The sequence below is a fragment of the Triturus cristatus genome, chromosome 1_2, assembly GCF_964204655.1.
Source record: "Triturus cristatus chromosome 1_2, aTriCri1.1, whole genome shotgun sequence".
NCBI classification, from domain to species: domain Eukaryota; kingdom Metazoa; phylum Chordata; class Amphibia; order Caudata; family Salamandridae; genus Triturus; species Triturus cristatus.
In genome coordinates this window covers 447,217,825-447,240,812 of record NC_140580.1, presented here as the reverse complement: position 1 = coordinate 447,240,812, position 22,988 = coordinate 447,217,825, and the positions used below count along the sequence as shown (strand labels likewise).

General features: G+C 48.9%; 1 protein-coding gene across 4 annotated transcripts in view; it reads right to left on the bottom strand.

Moving 5' to 3' along the window:
• The window catches only part of IDE (insulin degrading enzyme), a 1,118,175-nt gene that overhangs the window by 1,024,507 nt on the left and 70,680 nt on the right, over positions 1 to 22,988 (bottom strand). For all 4 annotated transcript variants that reach the window (XM_085606153.1, XM_085606152.1, XM_085606150.1 and 1 more), the window contains exon 2: positions 3,359 to 3,540. In XM_085606153.1, the coding sequence (XP_085462279.1) occupies positions 3,359 to 3,540 (182 nt within the window). The remainder of the gene's footprint in view (positions 1 to 3,358; positions 3,541 to 22,988) is intronic.

Genomic DNA, 22,988 nt, shown 5'->3' with positions numbered 1-22,988 from the left:
ATGGACATGCCAGAGCTAGCAGGAGGTCCCCGTGAGAAGAACTGACAACACATGGGCTGTCACCACTTCGCAGCATGTGCAGACAAGACATGTAACATGTGGCCTGTCGACAAATCTCACAGCAAGTAAGAAGAGGAGAGTGCGGCATGCTGTCACATTGCAAAGAATAAAAGGAGTGAAGAGAAAAGCGTGTGACAATCCTGTCACACAGAAGAATAGACGACCACAGGTGCGCAGGAGGAATTAAGAAGTAGACAAGAACGAGGACTGGTACCACTATCTGACCTCAAATACTAACACAAGCCAGCCACCGGGGTGCTACAACGTCACAGGAGGCAGCTCAGACCACTCCATCATTTGCCATGTGCATCACCACCACCCCTGGAGCATCAAGCACCATTGCCATACAACATGACAAGAAGCACAAGTGGCGATCTAAAGAACTAGTGACCACCTGCTTAACTGGCTTGCATCCGGATTCCTATAGCAAGAGCATGTTCTGACCAGGACACATCCATCCCAGAGGTTTCACGAGTGACTAGGCAGGGGCTCAGAGGTGGTCTTGAGGCTGTGCAGATGCAGACATGTATGCAGCCCCAGTGCAGCCCACAGGCAGTTCCATGGCAACTCAAAGGGGACTCCACCAATGCTTCTGATGCCACAAGTTTGAACTGTTAATCATCAACGGCATCATAGCGAAAGCACGCTGGACTGATCAAATCACATAGGAGGGCTGACACACCAATGATGTAGTGCCGAAGGGTCTGGACTTCATCAGCACCGTGTTCGTGTCCAGATGTACCTGGTTAAATTATGAATGCGTGCCAAGATGTCTGGGTGCTCCCAGCAGCACCTGTCCACCGCTGTCCTGCGGACTGCCTGCCCCTCGAAGCTGTGAGACTTCATGTTTTAGTTGTTTTTCATTCCTTACCACAGGTTGGACTTTTGGGGGTGGGGGGGGGGGGGGGGATGGGGGGTTTAAATAAAATTTGTTGTGTCTTGCTGGACAGAGTCTAGTGTTTTGCCAGCCTCTCCCACAACGTCAGGTCCATACACCCACCCCACGCCCATCATTCAAAACAGGCATCACAGGTCAGGTGACCTCGTCAAAGGAGCCAGAGTGCACGTGCTCGTGGCCAGTTACTAGTACCCTATACTGTGTGTCTGTTCTCATCAACAAAGTTATGTGGGCCTCTGGCCAACGACATTACAGGGAGGTGGGGGCAACAGATCAGGATAGGATTCCAATAGCTGGGGCCGGGCAAAGAGATTTTAATATAGAGGGCTTCCAAGGACAGGTACACACCAAATTCCTTCCTCACAGATTAGAAGGTATTCCTCACATTCACCACTTGATTTCCTCTCAGCTCTGTTAGAATAAAGAATTGTGCATCTTAATAGTGGGAGATTACTTAAAATAGGGCCAAGTCACTGGCAAGCCATGTCAATAACGGAAATAATACATCGCGAGTGTCATCTAGGTTAAGGTACTGTATCAGCGGACAATTTGACTGCTAAATGTATATTTAAGAGTATAGTCAGTAGAGCATGCAGTTGTTATTTTAGCAGATTTATGCAATGTATGTGTGGCAGAGTAAAGGGTTTTAGCACTATGTAGAGCATGAAAATAGAAAATATTATCAATTGTCAGAGTTGTCCTAGTTGCAGCATCATGTACATAATTGAGGAGAACAAACTGCAAGTCAGAGACTCATATGAGTGCACAACATTCTCTCTTTTAGGCACTGCTGTTCATTTCTGGCTAGTGCTGGAAGAACAGCCTAGGACTGGTACACATAGGCTTGCTTGTGGCAAACAGCTGGCAAAGCCATGCAGCAACTGGCTTTAAGCATTCTGTAGTCTAACACATGCCCCTTATTGGATCAAAGGAGTTACTGATCCAATACCACAGGAGTAAGAACTTTCACCAGATCACATTCAATGTTTTAGAGTCAGGACAGAAAACGCTTCAGTGAATCAACCTACTTGACGATCCTCTACTGCACAAGGTTCTGCTTGAATCTCATCCTGTCAATCATGTGGGGGCAGTATCGTTCATAGTTCATTTCCCCTTTAAAGCACTAATCTGATCGGATTCAAGCTCCTCCGTTTCATTTTCCAATCCCCAGCTGGGACCACAGCTATTTAAAAAGCAGGGTCCAAAGAAGAGATTCTACGATCAAGTGCTGAAAATTTCTCAGTCTTCCTTTTTCTGACAGATCTACTCAGAGATGCAAGAGTTCCGGAGGAACAATGCCTCTTACCTCCCGAGTATTACATGACCCCTGGTTTATGTGATGTACTTTCATTTATGAAATATTTTCAACTTTATGCATTCCTTTTATCACCATGTACAATTTACTAAACATTCATGAGACTTTATAGCGTAAAAATCCAAAGCATGTCAGATGGGGTACATCGCTTATGCTGCACAACCACCATTGTTCTTCCTTCTGTGGCTGAGAGTATTTTACTGCTTTTGCCACAATCACATGAAATCAGAACGTGGTACAGCTGAATGCATTGCTTCTAAGTAGTGAAGACTATGACAGTGTGGTGAGGCAAGAAAAGCCAGAAAATTGAATCTAATCAACAGGAGACAAACATTTTATGTTGAGCTGGCACTTTATTGTATACTAGTATATATCTGTATACCGGATGGCATTTTTCATCCTTTGAAATCATCTTTACGCTCACTACCACCACGTCCTTCTCTGGATCTCGAATAGAAAGAATGTTCATAGGATTAAGGCTTAGATGTAAGTGAAACAGTACAATGTTAGGGGCTAAGGTCACAAATCATTGCCACCGTGAAAATAATAGTCATGGGGTTTGTAATGGTGTGGAAGGCGAGATGAGGGCAGAACTAATTCATGTTACGTTAGCCAATAAAGGGTATTACCAAATGTTGAAATAATGAAGGCTGAGAATCTCAGATCGCTGTTAAAGTACACTCTTATTTTGTGGACACTGCTTAAGTATAGGACAGAGGCAGGGGAAATAAAAGGAAGTAAGCTCTGGGCAGGTTCTCGAAGCATCTTGTTAGAGAATGGAAATATGTTGGCCCTGGTGAGTATGATGAATACTGTCAACCCAAGAAAGTTTCCTTCTTTTCCCCCCACATAATACTGCCCAGAGTGATAAAGCTATTTTCACTATTTTCAATTCATCACAATGTGTACCGGTTTAGTCTTCGGTGCATTTGCCAATATACCTAAATTCTAGGACAATTATCCCTCACATCATACAGGTCACTATTGCCAACATCAAGAAAAAGCTTCACTGTGATGGAATTGCAGAACATAAATTCAAACCTTCACAGTTCATTTTGCAATAAAAAATACACACATAAAAGTACCTATGTGAACATCGAGCGCAGCTGAAGATTTATCTGTTGTAGGGTCACTGATGAGAATTGCTTTGATTCCATTTTCTAATTCCAGCCCACGATATTCCCGCTTATCTTCATGGGACTTGATTATTTCGTTTGCTATTCTCTTAATGGCCATCCCGTTCATTTTGGTGTTGGTATTGTGATGCCTTAAAATAAAAAGATTATATTCATTTTGAGGTGAAATCAAAGTTTTATTTAAATGTACATAACGGAAAAACCATCTTTCTCGGCCACCACAATTATCTAGTTACAAAGTAAAATAACAACATTTTATAATTTAAAACGGTGCAATGGAACCCAGACAAATAATTAGGATCACCAAAACCTCATTTTTCCATGCCAAACGCAATAACATATAACAATATAATAATTCTCCATCTCAGTTCCCCCACCTTACAGCTTGAGGAGATCATGCTCTTGGACAATCACCCTTAAACTTGAATTAAACCAAAATGAGATTGGGAGAGGTGAGGCGGTTTCAAGACAGCGCAACGGCTCAAAACCGTTTCCACACACAGCAGGGCAAGACATAGATCTTCATTACAATTAGGGCTGGGCAAAACTCACGAAGTTTCACTCTTCAGAATTCCGTGGAGTTACCTAAAAACTCTGCAAGATTATGCAGAGTTCTGTAAGCAGCTGAATTTTGGCACATCAGGCTGCTCACGCTGATTTTTAGCGCCAGGGGCTTGTTCCGCGCTGTAAAATCAGCGTGAACTGCACCACACAGCACACCAGAGAATGCGGCTTCTTTCTGCCGCTCAAGTAGACTTTCTATTTGAGCTGCAGCTTTCTCAACGAAAACGGTCGCGACTTGCTACAACAGACCCCATTGAGAATATCGCTGTGAGTCGTTCTAGCACTCAAAAAAACAAAAAAAAACCAAACTCTGGGGTGGCGCTATTCTTTTTGTTTACAAATGTATGTTATCAATTGATATATAGCACTTCACAATCCTTCTTGACATATAAATTGCCCTCCTCAATTACAACCCTGTGTTACTTATAATTAAAGGGACAGGACTTCAATAATCTGCTTGACACAGAGCTTCTTTGCTTTCATTTTAAATACATTTATTGGGAGTTCAAGCAGAAACATTAACACAAAATATACATAATTACATAGAGAGGAAGCTAAATAAAAAAAAGAATGTGCAACAGTCATCACGCCCCAACAAAAAACACACAATGCATAAGCATACAGGATAAAACTAAAAAATTAACTACAAATACGTAAAACATGTGTAACATAAGGAGCTTCATTGACAACTCTGGGGAGCAGCCATCCATCATCCAGCTTCCCAGTTATCTTTTTCTTATTTTCAAAACGAAACCCACATACAGTTAATAATCCTGTTCCAACACTGCCTATGGCCAGGAGGCGCAGCCTCTAGCCAATGCCAAGTAAATACTAACCCACTTATGAAAGTAATGAACAAGTTACTTACTTTCGGTAACGATATATCTGTAAGAAACATTAGTTAGTTAGATTCCTCACCTTAGAATATCCCCAGGCGTCAGGCTGGATCTGGAAAGATTTTTCGTCAGCAATACCATTGCGCGTTGCTAGGCGTCGTCTGCGGCTCCGCGTCCGTCGTCGGCGTCGTCGTGATCGCCAGGATGACGTCGGAGTATTTAGACGCCGCCCTCGCGCGCTGACGTCAGTTCTTGTACATAGCTTTCCGCGCCAGGAACGCAGAGCCATGCAAGAGACCGACACTGGTACCAAAAATTCTAGGGCCCTGAAAGGGATTACCTCAACCCTAGATATTGGTTCGCAGAACGGGGAGGATGGGTGGGGCGGTGAGGAATCTAACTAACTAATGTTTCTTACAGATATATCGTTACCGAAGGCAAGTAACTTGTTCATCTGAAAGAAACACGTTAGTTAGATTCCTCACCTTAGAATAGATACCCCAGCAATACCAACCCCGGGGGTGGGTCTGCGAACCAAGATCACACCAGAAAGTCCTGGTGAACAGAACAGCCAAAGAAGCCGTCTCTCTGGACTTGGCTGTCCAGGCAACAGTGTTTGGCAAACGTGTGCAGCGAGGCCCACGTTGCTGCCCGACAGATGTCCTGCAAGGGGACTCCCCGGACCAGGGCAGTGGTCGCCGCTGTGGCCCGAGTGGAATGGGCCCCAAGCCCTACAGGAGGTTCCTTTTTAGCTAAGGAATAACAAGCCTTGATACACAAAACGACCCACCGAGAGATGGTTCGCGTGTGCACCGCCCGCCCCTTCTTAGCGCCCACGTAGCCAACAAAGAGTTGGGCATCCACCCGGAACGGTTTGATGCGGTCCAGATAGAAGGACAGCGCCCGTTTTGGGTCCAGACGATGGAGCCTCTCTTCCTCGGGATGCAGAGGCAGAAAGAAGGTGGGCAGTGTAACAGACTGTCCGATGTGAAAGGCAGTTACCACCTTAGGGAGAAAGAAAGGACGAGTCCTGAGAACAACTTTGTCCGGATGGACGGAAAGGAAAGGAGGCTTAGAAGAGAGAGCCTGGAGCTCACTCACCCTTCTAGCAGAGGTGATGGCAACCAGGAAAGCAGTCTTAAGAGTCAGAAGACGAAGGGGACAATTATGAAGTGGCTCAAAGGGAGCGCACATCAGATAGGTCAATACTAGATTCAAATCCCACTGAGGCTTTACGAAAGGGACAGGAGGAAACATGTGAGTAATGCCCTTAAAGAATCGAGAAACAACAGGGGATTTGAAAAGAGAATGCTGATCAGGGAGCCGTAAGAAAGCAGAGATAGCTGAAAGATATCCCTTAAGGGTACCCAGAGCAGAGCCCTGCTGGGCCAGGGAAAGAAGAAAGAGGAGAATCTCATAAAGAGGGGCGGAAAGGGGATCCACAGCCTTTGCTGTGCACCATGCCACAAATTTGTTCCACCTGCAGGCGTACACCGATTTTGTGGAGGGATGCCTGGCTGCCAGAATCACATTACAGACTTCAGGAGGCAAGTCAAATGGCATCAACTGCCGCCGCTCAATCTCCACGCATGGAGGTGGAGGCTGGGCAGGTTCGGGTGGAGGACCGTCCCCTGCTGCTGCGACAGAAGGTCCTCCTGAAGAGGCAGGCGGATCGGGGGATCGATCGATAGACTGAGTAGCTTGGGATACCAGTATCTTCGTGCCCAATCCGGAGCCACCAGGATGACTTGGGCCCGGTCGCGCCTGATCTTCTACAGCACTCTGGGCAGAAGTGGTATAGGCGGAAAGGCGTACAACAGACCGCAACTCCACTCGTGACGAAATGCGTCTCCGAGCAAGTGCCGCCTTGGAAACTCCAACGCGCAGAACTGCTGACATTGCGCGTTCTCTTCGGTGGCGAATAGATCTAACCAAGGCTCTCCACACTGCCGAAAGAGGCCTTGCGCCACGTCCGAGTTCAGACACCATTCGTGATCCATCATGCAACGGCGGCTGAGTTCGTCTGCTCTGGCGTTCAGAGAGCCCGCCAGATGTTGAACGACCAGGGTGATGCCCTGATGTTCCAGCCATGTCTCCTGACAAAGGGTCCACGACCCCACCCCGCCCTGTTTGTTGCAGTACCACATGGCGGTGGTGTTGTCCGTGAACACCTGCCCTACACTTCCCCGGACAGAGGGAAGGAATGCCTTCAGTGCAAATCGGATCGCCCTCAGCTCCAGAAGGTTGATATGGAGCCGAGACTCCGCCGGAGACCAGAGGCCTCTGATCTCCGCCTCTCCCATGTGGCCCCCCCATCCCAGGAGGGACGTATCCATCACTACTACGTGCTTCGGTTGGGGTAGGGAGAGGGATCTGCCACGGACCCAATCGCGGTCCATGAGCCACCACTGCAACTGTCTTGCAGTGCCCTCCGAGATCAAGTCATGGTAGGACAGGTTGCCCCGATGCTGGGCCCAAGGAAACTTCAGGTCCCACTGCAGAGCCCGCATCCGCCATCTGGCATGATGCACCAACAGGATGCAGGAGGCCATCAGACCCAGAAGCCGCAGCACCAACCTGACCGAAACCCGGGATAGAGGCCGAAAGATGGGAATCAGAGCCGGAATATCCTGGACCCGCTGTTCCGGAGGATAGGCCCGGAACTGAACCGCTCCGATGAAGAGGAGCTTCTGGGAGGGACTCAGATGCAACTTCGGCACATTGATGAGAACCCCAGCAAATGCAAGAGGTCTGCCGTAGTCTGGAGGTGGGAGATGACTGTCTGGGGCGAGCCTGGCTTCAACAACCAGTCGTCGAGATAGGGGGAAGACTGGAACCCCTAATCTACGCAGATGAGCTGCGACCACCGCCATCACTTTCGTGAACACCCAAGGGGCACTGGTGAGGCCGAAAGGGAGCACGGTAAACTGAAAATGCTCTTGGCCCACCGTGAACCGCAGGTAACGCAGGTGGGCCGGCAGGACGGGGATGTGGAAATAAGCGTCCTGCAAGTCCAACACTACCATCCAGTCTCCAGGGTCTAGGGCAGCCAGAACCTGAGCTAAGGTGAGCATCTTGAACTTCTCCTTCCGGAGGAAGGCGTTGACGCTCCTGAGGTCCAAGATGGGGCATAGGCCACCTTTGCCCTTCTTGGGAACCAGAAAGTAGTGGGAGTAACAGACACAACCTACTTCTGGACCAGGAACGCGCTAGATGGCCCCCTTGGCCAAGAGGGCCGTAACTTCCTCCTGCAGAAGTTGCAAGTGATCCCCCGAAATCCGGTGGCACTGCAGTGGCATGGCTGGAGGGGTCGCCTTGAAGGGGAGGGAGTAGCCCCTTTGGACGATTTGCAGCACCCACCTGTCCGACGTGATGGTACGCCAGTGGAGCAGGTGATGGCGAACTCTGCCTCCCACTGGCATGGAATGGGCCTGAAAGCTTGGACTAGGAGGGCTTTGAGGCGGATGCTGCTGGGGTAGATGTGGACGGACCGGCTCGTTGTCCCCCTGCTCCGCCCCAGCGGAATCCACGTCCGCGACCGCGTTGAAGCTGGTTCTGCGGCCTGTGGCTAGACGGAAGTGAGGGGGCGCCCCTTCCTTGGCCACGAAAGGGGCAAAAAGCTGAAGTTTGTGGGCGCGGGGCCGAGAGGCCCAAGGACTTGGCCGTAGCCCTGGAGTCCTTAAAGAGCTCCAGCGCACGATCCGCTTTGTCGCCAAAAAGGCAACTGCCATCGAAGGGCATGTCCATGAGGGTGCTCTGGACATCCCCGGAGAAACTCGTGGACCTCAGCCAGGTGTGGCGACGAATCGCCACCGTGGTCGCCATTGCCCTGCCTAACGAGTCAGTTGTGTCCAGTCCACATCGGATAGCATGCCGTGCTGCATCCCGCCCCTCGGCAAGAGCCTGGACGAGCCTTGTCCGGGCCTACTCCGGACAGTGGGGCAGCACGTCCTCCACCGTATCCCACAGGGAGTGGGAGTAACGGTCCAAAAGGCACGCAGTGTTGATAGACCTCAACCCCAAACTAAGGGAGGAGAACAGTTTCTTCCCAAACTGTTCCAACCTTTTGGATTCCCGATACGGGGGAGCGGACGGGAAGGAGTTCTGGGAGGTAAAAGCCTGGATAACCAGGCTCTCGGGCGTTGGGTGCAACGACAGAAAACTGGGGTCGCCCGGTGCAGGGCGGTGGCGCTGGGCCACGTTCCGGTCCACAGGAGGAACTGTGGAGGGCTTGGACCAGGTTCCCTTCAGAACGTCACTCAGTGCTTCATTGAACTGCAGCAGAGGCTTCGAGGAGCTTCCTGACGGTTGAAGCACTTCAGTGAGGAGATTAGTCCCCATGGCCACCGCAGGCAGCTCCAGCCCAAGGGCTTCGGCCGCCTTGCGCAGCACCACAGAAAATGTAGCACTTTCCTCCGAAGCCACGGTCGGAGGAGAGATGAAGCCAGTGTCAGGGGAGGTGTCAAGACCACTGGCATCCCCCAGTTCGTCTGCCCAGTCCTGAGATAACTGGCCCTGCCGGGCCAGAGGGTCCTCAGACCCCTCCCAGTCGTCACCGTCATCCGATTCCTGGTATACAGGTGGAAGGATTGGAGACGGGCGGAAGATGAATCTGTCACCCATCAGCGTCGGATGCGGCGCCGGATGGCGCCACTCCGACGCCGGGCCCGGGACTAAACTGGGGAACGGCGTCGTCCGAAGGCGGCGCCGGGGGAGGCACCGGAGTCGCCGTGCCAGCAGAGGGGTCGTGAGGTCGACCGGCACCGACTGGGATCCAGGCCTGGATACCCCGGGGGCCTGCGGCATTAGGACCAGAGTCGACGACGGTGCCGGAGCCGCCGGCTCGCTAGGCCTCCCAGTCGAGCCTGCGGGGCCCGAAGCCGCGAGAAAGTCCCTGACCTCCACCGGAGTCGCGTCAGACTCAGGGACCGGAGGGTATGGGACTTCTGCGGCTCCAACGGAACCGCGCAGGTGGTGCCACCCGAACCCTCAGCAGAGTTGTGCGACCGGCGAGGGAAGCCCGAAGAGTGATGTCGCCTCTTCGACTTCTTGCTATGCTTCGACTTACCGGATCGCGAAGACTTCAACCCCGACGTATGGTGATGGCCGCGGCTCCTCGACCGGGACCTTGAGCGGAGCGGGGCCGACTGCCGGAACTCTAGCAGCTTGCGGGACCGCTCCCGCCTAGCCTTCAACGTCAAGGCCCGGCAGTCGAGGCATGACTCGGCATCGTGGTCGGCCCCAAGGCAATAGAGGCACCGGCGGTGGTGATCCGTGACCGTCATTAGTCGGTGACAGGTGTCACAAGCTTTGAAGCCAGGCATCCCTATCGGCACCAGAGTCGAGGTAGACGAAGAATGGAACCGAAAGAGTTGAAAAAAGTTTAGTCAAAAAATGACTAAAAGGGTATGCTCTTCCCGGATCGGCGCTTACTGGCGCGGAAAAAAGAAGAACAAGAACTGACGTCAGCGCGCGAGGGCGGCGTCTAAGTACTCTGATGACGTCATCCCGGCGATCACGACACGGAGCCGCAGGCGACGCCTAGCGTCGCGGAAGGGCATTGCTGACGAAAAATCTTTCCGTATCCAGCCTGACACCTGAGGAATCTAACTAACGTGTTTTTTTCAGATATTAAATCTACATATAGCCGCTTCCTTTTCTAATGAGCTCATCCATACCCAGCGAAATGGACCGGGCAGCCTTGTGACTGACAATCTGGCATAAATCGTTCCCCAGTAACTATTTGAGGGACAGGTGACAAAGATAAGAGACAGATGAGCCCACTTAATGCCACATTTAGTACACATGTACACTGGCTTCGTTTCATTTCATTATATGGGGCATCAAACCTATATAATTTGACCCTTGCTTCCAATGAGAGCGTACATAAGTTTGACAGGCCTCTGAACGAGATTCCTTTTTCAGATAACCGCATTTTGAACTTTTTGCAGTTTTCCCCTCAGCGTTTTTGAGAGAACTAAATATACAAGCATTTACAATGCAATAGGTCTCGCATTATTAAAGTTTGAGCTATTGGCATTGCTAATAATAATGCAACACCAATAGCTCAAACTTTAATAATGCGAGACCTATTGCATTGCAAATGCTTGTTGGTATGGTCCACAAGAGGCATTGGCCTTCAGACAGCGAATAGCTGTATGCGAGGCCTAAAAACAGAGATAGAAGTATCAGCTGCGAAATCTTTGCAGCATGAAGACACAAATAAGGTATCATTGGGTAACGTGGCAGCTGCAGAAATCTATGTCCTACCTGCAGGTCACCGGCTAGTTACCCAGAGACTGACTTCGTTTTTCATCCTCCCAGGATCTATAAATTATGTACTAGTCAACGGGATAGTAGCAGCAACTAATATTTAAAGAACCGTGCAAGCACGAATCATCAGACAATGGCAGCCAACATAATATAAACTAGATACAAAGATAAACAAGGTGATGAATGAATGGCCGAGAGATGGATGGACGGAATAAAGTGATATATGAATGGATGCAGTAGGGTGATGGGTGGATGAATGTAAGAAGGCGATGGATGAATGGGTGCCTGGTGGATAGACGAAACAAGTGGACGAATGGAATAAGATGGATGGATGAGTGGGGATGGATGGATGGAATAAAGTGATATATGAATTGATACGATATGGTGATGGATAGATGAATGGAGCTGGCTATGAATAAATGGGTGTTTGATGGATAGATGAAATGTGATGTGTGGACGAATGGAATAAGATGGATGTGTGGGTGGGTGTTTGGGTTGGAGGAAGGAAGGGTGGGTGGATGGGGACGGATGGACAGGTAGATGGATGGATGGGTGGGAGGGTGGGTGGATTGGATGGGATGGGTGGGTGGGTGGATGGATGGATGGGAGGATGCGTGGATGGGTTGAAGGGTGGGTGGATGAATGGCGGGTGGATGGATGGACAGGTGGGCGGGTGCGTGGGTGAGTGTATGGATGGGTGGACAGATGGGTGGACAGATGGGTGGACAGATGGGTGGACAGATGGGTGGACAGATGGGTGGACAGATGGGTGGACAGATGGGTGGACAGATGGGTGGATGGTGTGTGAATGGATGGATAGGTGGGCGGATAATTGGGTGGATGGATGGATAGATGGAAGGATGGATGGACAGGTGGGCGGATGGATGATGGATGGGTGGATAGATGGATGGATGAATGGAGCAAGTGTGTCACACACCGTGAGCTGGGTGAATGTTCTCTTACCTTGTACTCCAGGGCCGCCTCCTCCAGGGGCACCGCCTCGTGGGACCGGTGCTCCTTGGCCTCTCTGCACACCACACAGATGGCCGTCCCCTCCTTCCTACAGAAGAGCCGCAGCTTCTCGCGGTGCCGGCCTCCCTCCCCCTCCACCCGCAGCTGCGCCACCTGCTGGCAAAAGTCCTTGGCGATCTGCACAATTTTGGCCAGCTGCCGGTTGGAGCTCAGGGCACCCTTGGGTGACGCATTCCGGCACTCGGGGCAGGGGAAGTTTGAGGCTACTCCTGCCCAGCATCGGCCGAGGCAGGGCCGGCAGAAGTTGTGCCCGCACTGCGTGGTCACCGGGTCTGTGTAGTAGTCCAGACAGATGGAGCATCTCGTCTCTTCCATCAGGTGCTCCACGGTGTTTGCTTCAGCTATGGCCCCGGCAGAGAGAGGGGGCACAAAGTGGGGCCAATGCGGGGCAGAGCGGAGCTCACAGAGGTGCAGGGAGTAGGGCAGAAAGTCGGACATAAAGGGAGACGGGGAGAAAGAAACTAATACTGGGGCAGAGAGCCGTGCAGAGAGATCAGAGAGTCGGGCAGAGAGCAGGGCAGGGAGTGGGGCAGAAAGCAGTAGAGAGAGCCGGGAAGGTAGCTGGACAGAGGGCACTCTAGGCAGAAGTATGTAACTGAGCAACAGCAGAGAGTTGGACAGAGCAGGTTGAACAGAAGCCCTGAACGTGACGAGAGCAGGGCAGGATTGCGGGGCAGATAGCTGGACATCTAGCCAGGCAGAGATCCGCGAAGAGAACCGGTGAGGTCATCCAGGTTTCGAGTTTCGATTTAGTTTTCACAGAAGGCACGAGCAGAGGAGGTAGGGAGTGAAACTCACATTTACAGACCTGCGCCTATATTTCAAGTGTGTCCAAAATATGTTTAACTAGGGGGTCTCAGTAAGGCAAGGCAGCCAAGGCACGGGGAGAAAACGTAATCTGCCCAGTATCACACTATTTGGTACCGTAAGAGAGCCAGGATTTCAGACGCAGGCCATATGTTGCTGAAGTCTACAACCTGCCCAACTTACCTTCTGCCTCAAGTGTCCACACTTCAAACAAGCGGAACTGAAAGTGATGGCGAAAGCGATCGCAATAGTAAAAAAAAAAACAAAAAAAAAAAAAACACATGCCCGCGAGTGGTGCACGCGCGCGCCACTGCAAGACATATGTTTTCAATTATCGCGCCCGTGTCTGGGCACAATAATTGAAACCACATGTGCTTTGGGGAGGGTAACAGACAACAATAGACCATGGGCGGAGCAATGCGCCCGCCTTTGGCCTATTGCGTGCTCTGTTAAAATACACGCACTCAAAGCCCAATGACAGAAGAGCAGACAAAAAACACACGCACGAGCGTGTGCGATTCCAGGGTCCGTTTCTGAAACCCGGAACAAAAGGACTCTCGCCTGCGCGAGCATTGCTGCGCAGTGCAACGCAGGTCGCGAGACCTAAAAACGAATTCCATAATAAAGGTGTGAACAAACTATGGTTTGAGTGATTAGGCAGGATGTGGAAAGGACATGGTCTATAATACATACATATATATGTATGATGTCAACAGTTGAATTAATATGTTTACACACAGAAGAACATATGTTTATGGGTAGGGGGTAAAACTGAAGAACTTCAGTTGTGCACGAGTTAACCTAAAACCAGAGGTATCTCTTCCACTTTAATTAGACAAGTAGAAAGATTGTCAAATTCGTCAAGGTGCGAGGTAACCCTTACTAGTTACCTGGGTATTGTCAGCATTACAAAGTGAGAATTACTGCTCATGAAGGTTCTCACCACAGGTGTTTCCTCAAGAGCTGCATAGCCAGAATGTCACGTAGCACTGAAGTGCGCTCAATGTATTGCTTGGTTTTGGGTTCAAGCCACACAAAAAAGAGTGCCTATAAACAGGTGTGATGAAATAGTGTTTTGTGAAGAATTAAGAGATGCAGTATAATGGAGTATGCTGGGGCAATGCAAGGTTACATTGGGTCAGAGGTGCAAGTAAACGCTTTTGTGAGAAGTTGGTGGTGTGCTTTGGTGTTTACGGCTATGTTGCCTGTAAAAATTACTTTTTTTCCAGAAACGGTTTCACAGATCATGAGGCTATGTAATGTTTGTACGCATGAAAGGCAAGGGGAGAGGGAAATTACATTACGGTGTGTTGTACATGGTATTTATCAACAGATGTATGAGGAAGGCTTTTTGAAGTATATGTTTTGGGGCAGTTGGTCTAAGGCACAATCTTATTGGTGGCATAGCAATGTGTGTATGGAGTGGCTAGTTGTGTTTAGTCTGTTAGGATGGATAGGTCTGATGGCATCTGTAGTGTGTGATCCTTTATCAAACCTGTTTGGTCGTTTTATGTGATAGTGGACATTGTGAGGGTGTTTGTTCAGCTGATGAGAAGAATAGCAGGGCTTGTTACATTGCTATCTGATGTGAAGTGTGTAGTAGCAAGTGGTTGGTAGTCTGCTGGGTTTCAATAGTGCCTGTACTGTTATAGTTCAGTGAGTAGGACATTTTAAACGGGGCAACATAGGCAAGCCCGAGCCTTTGCAAAAGAAAAATGTCATACGAATAGCACCAAGCAAGTCTAACTCTGAGATTTTGGAGGAGAGTTGTAGAAAATCAAGTTGTTCTTAGCCACTCCCTTCGGCCCCCCCATTTTAGCCCACAAGTGTGTCAAAAAAGGGTCAAACTGTGCATTTTGTAACTTTATTAAAATGAAGCTACAGGTTTTTAGTTCCATTAAAAAGGGGGAGCAGTGGAATGTTCCTATACTACAGAGCATTCTACAGGACCCAGGAGCAATGTTTGTCCACAGTAGGTTAATTTTCATAGTCACTAGCCCTCCTCTCCATCTTTCTCTCACTATCTATCCTTCGAGAGTCTAATGTCTAATACCTTCTCTTACACCCTCCAAAATCAGGCCCGCGGTTTTACTTTCCTTAGAAACTCTACGCAACTTTTCATCTTCCATCTCTCTTCTGAGGCTCTGTTATGTGAGTAACGTATTAATCAAATAGCATAATCACCATCAGGTCGCCAGTCAGAATACACCAAGTGGGTAACTAATTAGCACAGGCAATGTGTAACTGCATAGCACGAAATTATGCGACAGAAGTGACCTACGCTTTTAAATTAATGGGTTCATTTCCCAGTCTAAACGGTGGTACAAATTGTGTGAAATATGTTCCGAAGGTATGCCTAAAATTGCATTTTGAAGGTAAGTATATCTGTTTATCTGTCACTGAAAACCAGTGACTGGTTGACGCAAAACTTGATATTACATTTAAGAAAACTATGCAGCCGTATTACAATAATGAGGTGTGGAATAGGAGACAAGTACAGTTTTCCTACCAAGGATATGATTTTTCTTAAATTAGTGTTCTGAAACGGCCAAACTGCAAAAGCAGTACACAAAAAAACGAATACAATAAATACCACAGAGGAAAGTGAAAAGAACATTATGCACTGTAATTCATATACATCTATGCATCTGATAAAGGGTAATTGAGCTTCGAGTTATTCTAAGTAGCATCTGTTACGGACAAGATGGATTCCTCGCTGGTACATAGAGTGGTGACTTCATTGGATAAACAGTACTTTTAAGAGGTAATGGTTTGTGCTAATGGAAGAAGGAAAGAGACCGCTTTCTATTGTGGTCCTAAATGCACCTCAAGAAGCCCTTACTTATCTTAGTCCCCAATTTTAACACATTACAGGTTTGCTAAGATATCGGGTACACCAGCAATAGTTCATCAAGCGAACTGCTGGAGATGAAAGGGTTTCCTTGCAATTTCCACTTCAGCTGTACCATCAACCGCCTCTGCCCACGGGAAACAGAGGTTTCAACGCGGGTAATACCACGCGGGTAGGTTACACCGCGGACGTTGTTACATCGTCCGCGTTGTTACCACGCATGGCATTTCAACGACTTGGGCTAGATGGCTTATACTATTCCTAAGTCCAGCGTGCCATCTAGTGCAAGTCGTAGAAATGACTTGCGATGTAAAGCCAAGCGTGGCAACAACGTGGACGATGTAACGTCCGCGTTGTAACCTACTGTGTGGTATTTGCTAGCGGTGTAGAGACATATTCCTGCCCACAACGTAAAAAACAGCCTTCAAGTTTGCCATCCATGTAAGTATTGCCTGGTTGCTCAGTCTAGGGCATGGGTGAAGTAAGAGTTGGTGCTGTGTATATTGACTATTGGATGTGTAGATATTAGAGATATAGTGGTTGCTGTGGAGTTTAAAATGTGTTTGTGGAGTGTGGGCTGTTTGGTGGGGTGTGTTGTGTCGAAGCTGTTTGAGAAGAGAACTTTTTGGGATAGGGGTGTGGTGACAGGGTGTGCAAGCTTCGATTGGAGTTTAGTATTAAATTCAAAGTAGGTGAAGTTAGTCAGGCTTAATAGCTGAAGCAGTAGGTTCTCCAATTACACAAAACTCACAGGTATCCCACCAAGTGTCACAGCAATGTGCAGTGATGACGGGTGGCTGGGAGTGCTCATACTAACTGGACTTCGCATCACTGGATGGGGGAAAGGCAATACTTTATTTTCTTTAAATAACCCTCCCAGAGCTGTAAAACTGGGGAGGTGATACATATTGCAATATCACCCTGATGAAAGCCCCGAACCTGTTTAGGCCTGTGAGAGTAGGGCTCAAACATGTTGGTCAATGAAGGGTCATAGGACCACTGAATCCTAAACACCCCTTGTTATTTAGTTTTATCGTCCCCGACAACTCCACGAATAAAGGGATATCTTGGAGCAATCGAGGGATTTTTAATGTGTACTTACGCCCCCTAGTACTTTTCTTATAAGAGCTCCCTGGAACTCGGACTAGGAGTCAGGGTGAACCGATGATGAAGCATGACACTACTAGAGTGTGTGAGTGTTATTTAAAGAAAAGACAGTCTTTCCTTTACCGCGCCCAGTAAGGCGGAGTCTAGCTAGGGCGAGCACTCCCCCCATCACAACAAGTTGCTGTGATACTAAGTGGGATACCAGCAAGTTTTGTGTAATTGGTTTGAGAGGGCGTATCCCCCCCTCTCCTTCCCGAAAGGTGAAAGGACCTCTCCACCCTCCAGGACTGGTCAGTGGTTGCCCACCACTCCCAGTTCCTAGTTTATAGCAGTATGTGCTCTGCAAAATTAAAAATTATGTGCCAATAGGATGGGTTTTGACTTGTGGTAGGCAATGTGCAATAAGGAACGGCTGTACAGAGATCCAGGTCTTATTTCGTAAGCAAGGAAGCACTTGATTGTAGCTGGTTGTGTACACTTTCATGGGATGTGAATTTGGAAAGCTGTCTGTGATTCAGTGGTGTCCCCATTTTCATGATTTAAAGAGAAAAAGAAAGGGAGTATTTTTACTGCGATTTGTGATGAGCAGTTTCAGTGTATGGAGGGGTCTGAGAAAGAGAAAGGGACGTGTCAGACGCAGGGTATGCTGATCTGGGTTGGTCAGTGGCAGGATACCCCTCCCGGATGACAGTGCACTCAAGAAATATGCATATCAAGTCTGAAGCCCTTTGAGCCCAATGGGCGTTGCGCGCCTGGTAATGTGTATATGGAGCATAAGAGTTTGGTATCAGGTATGAATTTTTAATTTATCATTTGTAACCTGCTCCTTTGAACAACACAAAAATGCACTTTGGAAGTGTGTTCGAGTTACAGCTCGTTGAGTGACTGGATGCTGGATCGGGTGTGGGAGGGAATGAAGGGAGAGCCGGGGTTTAATAAATTTCCTGCCACTTCCAGGTACAAACAACCCTGCCTTAGACACACAGCGCGCTCATGCAGCACAATCTATATTCGCCATATAGGAAAGGGAGTGTCATGGTCACCTGACCTTAAGTCTGCCTTGTGGGCAACAGGGGCTTGGACAATCCTGGAAACTGGCAGTGGCCAGGAGAGTGAGAATATACCTTGAAGGCACCAGAATCCACCCAATTACTCAAAAGGCTAATGTGCAAGATACAGAAGATGTTTTGCAAACATCCTGCCATTTGCGTTTAGTAGCACAAGTCAATAGCTATTTGGGTTAGACTTTACGCACTTTTTAGGTCGAGCCTGAAAGGAGCGCATGTGCTGCTGTTGCTTGGCGACCTATTTGATCTTAAAAAATAATAATAATAATCTTAAAAGGGGTTTTCAGACCGCCTGTTACCATTTCTCAGCATCATGATCACTCTTCTTAATTGCCTTCTAATTCGGCAGCGCAGTTCCTGCGTCAGTTCCATTCTTTATGTGGCGCATGGACTTAGTAGAGACTGATTTCTCTGCAATTGAGCTGCTATTTTTTAGAAGTTGTAAATGTCAGCCATTCTCGAAAGACACTATTTTTTCCATAAAAGATTCTAATCGTCTTTTGATCATGTGTTTGTTTTCTGGACAAGTAGGCTCAATCAAGGTGTTTTCACATATTCAGCTAGGTCTGTAAGGACGGTCATTTGCTCGGATATGATTTTGGATTGATTAATTAAGGAATCAGAGATTATTGTCAAAGTGTCACTGCTGTCAAGATCGGATATGATTGTGGTGTATTATCTTTATCACTTCCAACTCCTTATCTGTTTTTGACATGATCAATCAAGGGAGCTATTAATTTTGAACCAAGAACCTCAGAGGAGGTCATTTAATGCACAGTCTTCTCTGCCACAAAGTGATTCAGCGTTGAAAATTGTGTCTTGTTCAGTTTTTGGTCAATTATTCATTTGTGCCACGGTTATGATTGTATCATTAGAACAACTTGAGATACTTGCCATTAATGTGTCATTTGATTACTTTGTCAAAATTTGATTACTCAAAGATTCACTGTCCTCAGTTGCAGCTTTGGCTATAGAAAAACATTCTACTGTTGTGCTCCGATTCATTATTCTTTTTAGATCGAAGCCTACCAGACAGCGGTTAACTAAAGACCTCTCAGGGACATTCAGAAACCTCAATGGGAATGCATTCTGCCAGTTTCTTACCATTGGCTTGGTGGTTTGTAGCTCACATATTCTGGCTTTCTATTTGCTGGTTTAATTGTTTTAGACAGTCCGGGTTCAGTTGGTCCATAACAAGGAGCAAAGGCGTTTCACACTACCGCTCCTTGTATTCCTCCAGGAGTGCTCTATAAACAGGCCTGTAAATCTTGTTCATCTTTTCACTTTGCTGTGCATTCAAAGACTGAGGTCAAAGGCCAGGTTCTATCTTCTGAGGGAGCTTGGTGTTTATCTTTCTTGGACTTCAAAGTGAAAGGATAAATGTGACCATCTTACTGGATATTGGAGGTATAGTAAACTGTTTTGTTCTAGCACATGACATCATTTAAACGAACTACGAAAGTATTTCAGAATATATCAGAATTAGCAAAGCACAAATGAAGCACGTTTCTGTTAATTCGGAAGTGTGTTGGAAACAAATACTTTAATATGATCAAAATAAATCAATACATTGGGTGATGCCATTTCCACAAATATTGTTTGCGTGCTGTATAGTTTTATTAGTAAACGTATATGTCTGTGCAAATGTAATGGTCATTTCAATTGAAAATGTGTTGACTGTAATGGCAGACCACACCATGCATACTTCACTCTACTCTGCACCACTCCACTTTACACCATGCCACTGCACTCTCCACAACTCCACTCTAAGCCACTGCACTCTACGCCAAAGCATTCAACACCAATGCACTCTATTCCACGCCCTTGCACTCTATGCCAATCCACTGTACGCCACTCAAATCTACTCTGCACTATACACCACTTAATGCCATTACTCCATGTCACTCTACCATGCACCACTTCACTCTACTCTGAAACAATCTACTCTATGCCACTATATTCTACTAAGCACCATTCTTATCTACGCCACTGCATACTACTATGCTGCATTGCACGCTGCTGAATTCTATGCCACTACACCCTACACCACTATACTCTGCAACACTCTACGCCAATGCACTCTGCCATAGCACTCTAGGCCACTCTACATAATTGCACTCTATGCCGCTGTATTCTACTATGCAACACTCTAATCTATGCCGCTGCACTATACGCCACTCCACTCTATGAAGCTCCAATGCACAACACCCTATGCCACTCCTCAACACCCTACTCAACTGTTCGCCATTCCACTCACAGACAACCACACCACTCTCCTCTGGGTCACAAACATTTAGCCATGCTGAACAGCAGCCACACTGGTGTACAACATGGCTAAAACACTTTGGCAAAGACAACAGCTCTTGCAAGAGCGACCGATTGGGTTTGTCAATGCTTTTTTTCCCCCCTAAGCAGATTTAGCTTTATGTTTAAATCTCTTTATTAAGTACCAACAACAAACCAGCATCATCCATAACAGTCCATGCATACGCCTACAACCGCTGGGGCCGGCAAGTATCACATGGAACGTCCTCTTCCCCCTGGTCCCCCCTAGGCCCTGTCGCCCTGTCGGGGTGATCCCTTAACTCCCCCTTCCCTCATATCATCCTCTGAGAGCTTCCCTACTTCCTGGTGCCATGTGCCGGCAAACTTTTAACCCTCCCTCCCTCCCCCCCCCCTCCTTTGCACCACTCCTCCTTCCCCCTTCCCCCCCCGTCCATAGCTATTGTCCAAAGACCCAGCTCTCTGCTACGTCACCCAGCCGTGCCTCCCTGCTCAGATGACCTCACCCATACTGTCCTTCCGGTTCCGCAAGTCGTAAGAGTCTGAGGTATCTGGGACATGTCAATTCTCTGAATTCGTTGGCGAGCAAAGAAATAAACGGCTTCCAGATCTCCCGATACTGCTCGACCTCTCCCCTTGCTGTCAGTGACATTTTCTCCATTCCTAGCACGTACCATAGTCTGTGCAACCACCCTGTGACTGTGGGGGGCGTGGGTGTTCGCCAGTGTGTGAGAATGTTTTGAATGGCTGATCCTAGCGCTATCGCTATCTGCCTCCCTCTGCGAGATCTGAGCGGGTACATCAATGCGTTAGGGAGGCCCAACAGGATGTAGGCCGGTAGACGTGGTAATTCAATGTTAAACTGGGAGTCCACCGTGTCCAACACTTCCTTCCAGAAGTCCCCCAGTCGCGGGCAGTCCCACAAAATGTGGGTCAGTGTCCCTACCTGCTCGCACCCTCGCCAGCATCTCGAGTCTTTACTGTTGTCCATTGCGTGAATGCGTGCCGGGGTGTAGTACCAATACATAGAAACCTTCGTGAGAGTTTCTGTCAGGCCAGTGTGATACGCCGAGTGCCGTGCCCTATACGCAATTTGTTCCCACTCCTTATGGCTTAGTGTCCTGCCTAGTTCTGTCTCCCAGCGCGCCCGGCCCGGGTGATAAAAGTGTGAGGAAGGCAACTGGAGGAATTTATAGAGATCACTGATAAGCTTCGCGTCGGACGACCGAGTCATGAGCCAGCGCTCGTATTGGGATAGTCTCCTATCCGCGGTCTCTCTCACCTGAGGGCTCAGCGCCCAATGTCGGGCCTGCAGATATCGGATTCTCTCAGCTTCGGGCAGCATATATTCCTGCCTAAAGCTCGAGAAGGGGATAATCCCCTTAGAAGTGTATGGATGACACAGAGCTCTACAGCCGGCCGCCCGCCAATGGGCGAACGCTCCCCTCTGCATACCCGGCGTAAAGTCCGGGTTGTCCGCCAAGGGCGTCAGCGGGGATGGAAACTAGGTCAACCCGTATGCAAGGTTTGTGGCGTCCCACACCCTCAGTGGCACTCTGGTGATAAAGGAGGAATAGAGGTTAGCTGGTCGATGGGCCCTTCGCAGGAACGGCACTTCCTGCAATGGCCGACCCGCCACCGCCTGGTCCTGGAAGAGCCAATGTTTATCCGATTCCCACTTACTCCACTCCACCAGGTATCGCAGCTGAGCTGCTTGAAAATATTTGCGGAGATCCGGGACGCCCAGTCCTCCCTCCTCAGGCGCCAGCAGGGAGAGTGCCTGCCGCAGCCTCGGTTTCTTTCCCCGCCACACAAACCGCCCCAGCTCAGACTGCATCTGCCGGATCCACCCAACCGGCGGCGTCAACGGGAGCGCCCGGAACAGATAGAGTATCTGGGGCAGGATAGTCATTTTTATGGCTGCCACTCTGCCTAGTAACGACAGAGTACCGCGGTCCCACCTAGCCAATTCATCCCGTATCTTCCTACCTAGGGTAGCGTAATTGACCGCCGTCATCTCCGGCAAGGTGGGGGCCAGCTGTATCCCCAGGTACGGGTGCGTGCCCGTTGACCAGACTATCGGGGCTAGACGCTGCAGTCGCGTCCGGGTCACCGGCGTAAGCGACAGGCCCAGGGCCACCGACTTCCCCATATTCATCTTAAATCCGGAAACTGCAGCGAACGAGGTCAGTTCCTCGAGGCATGCCGGCAGGGCCCGGAGCGGTTCCTCCAGAGAGAAAATCACGTCGTCCGCATATAGGCTGACAGCGTGATAGAACCCGCCCATTTTCACTCCTCTCACCTCTGGGTTGTCCCTAATACGTTGCGCAAACGGCTCCATGTACAAGGCAAACAGTATGGGTGACAATGGGCAGCCCTGCCTCGTGCCCCTCTCAATGTGAAAGCTCCCGGAGCTGCAGCCATTAACCCTCACCACCGCGGTTGGAGTCCCGTAACAGTTGAATATCATGTTAGGGAATTTATCCCGTATCCCCACTTTCTTGAGCACTTGCTCTAGGTAAGGCCAGTGCACCCGATCGAAAGCTTTTTCGGCGTCTACCGCCAGCAGCATTCTCTCACCCCGGATCCGTGACGCCTTTTCTATGATGTGCACGATCCGTTTGGTGTTGTCCACTGTCTGCCTCCCGAGAACAAAGCCTGCCTGATCTGGACCTATGAGCACCGGCAGCAGGGGGGCTAATCGGGTCGCTAGGATCCCTGTGTATACTTTTAGATCCACATTCAATAAGGATATCGGC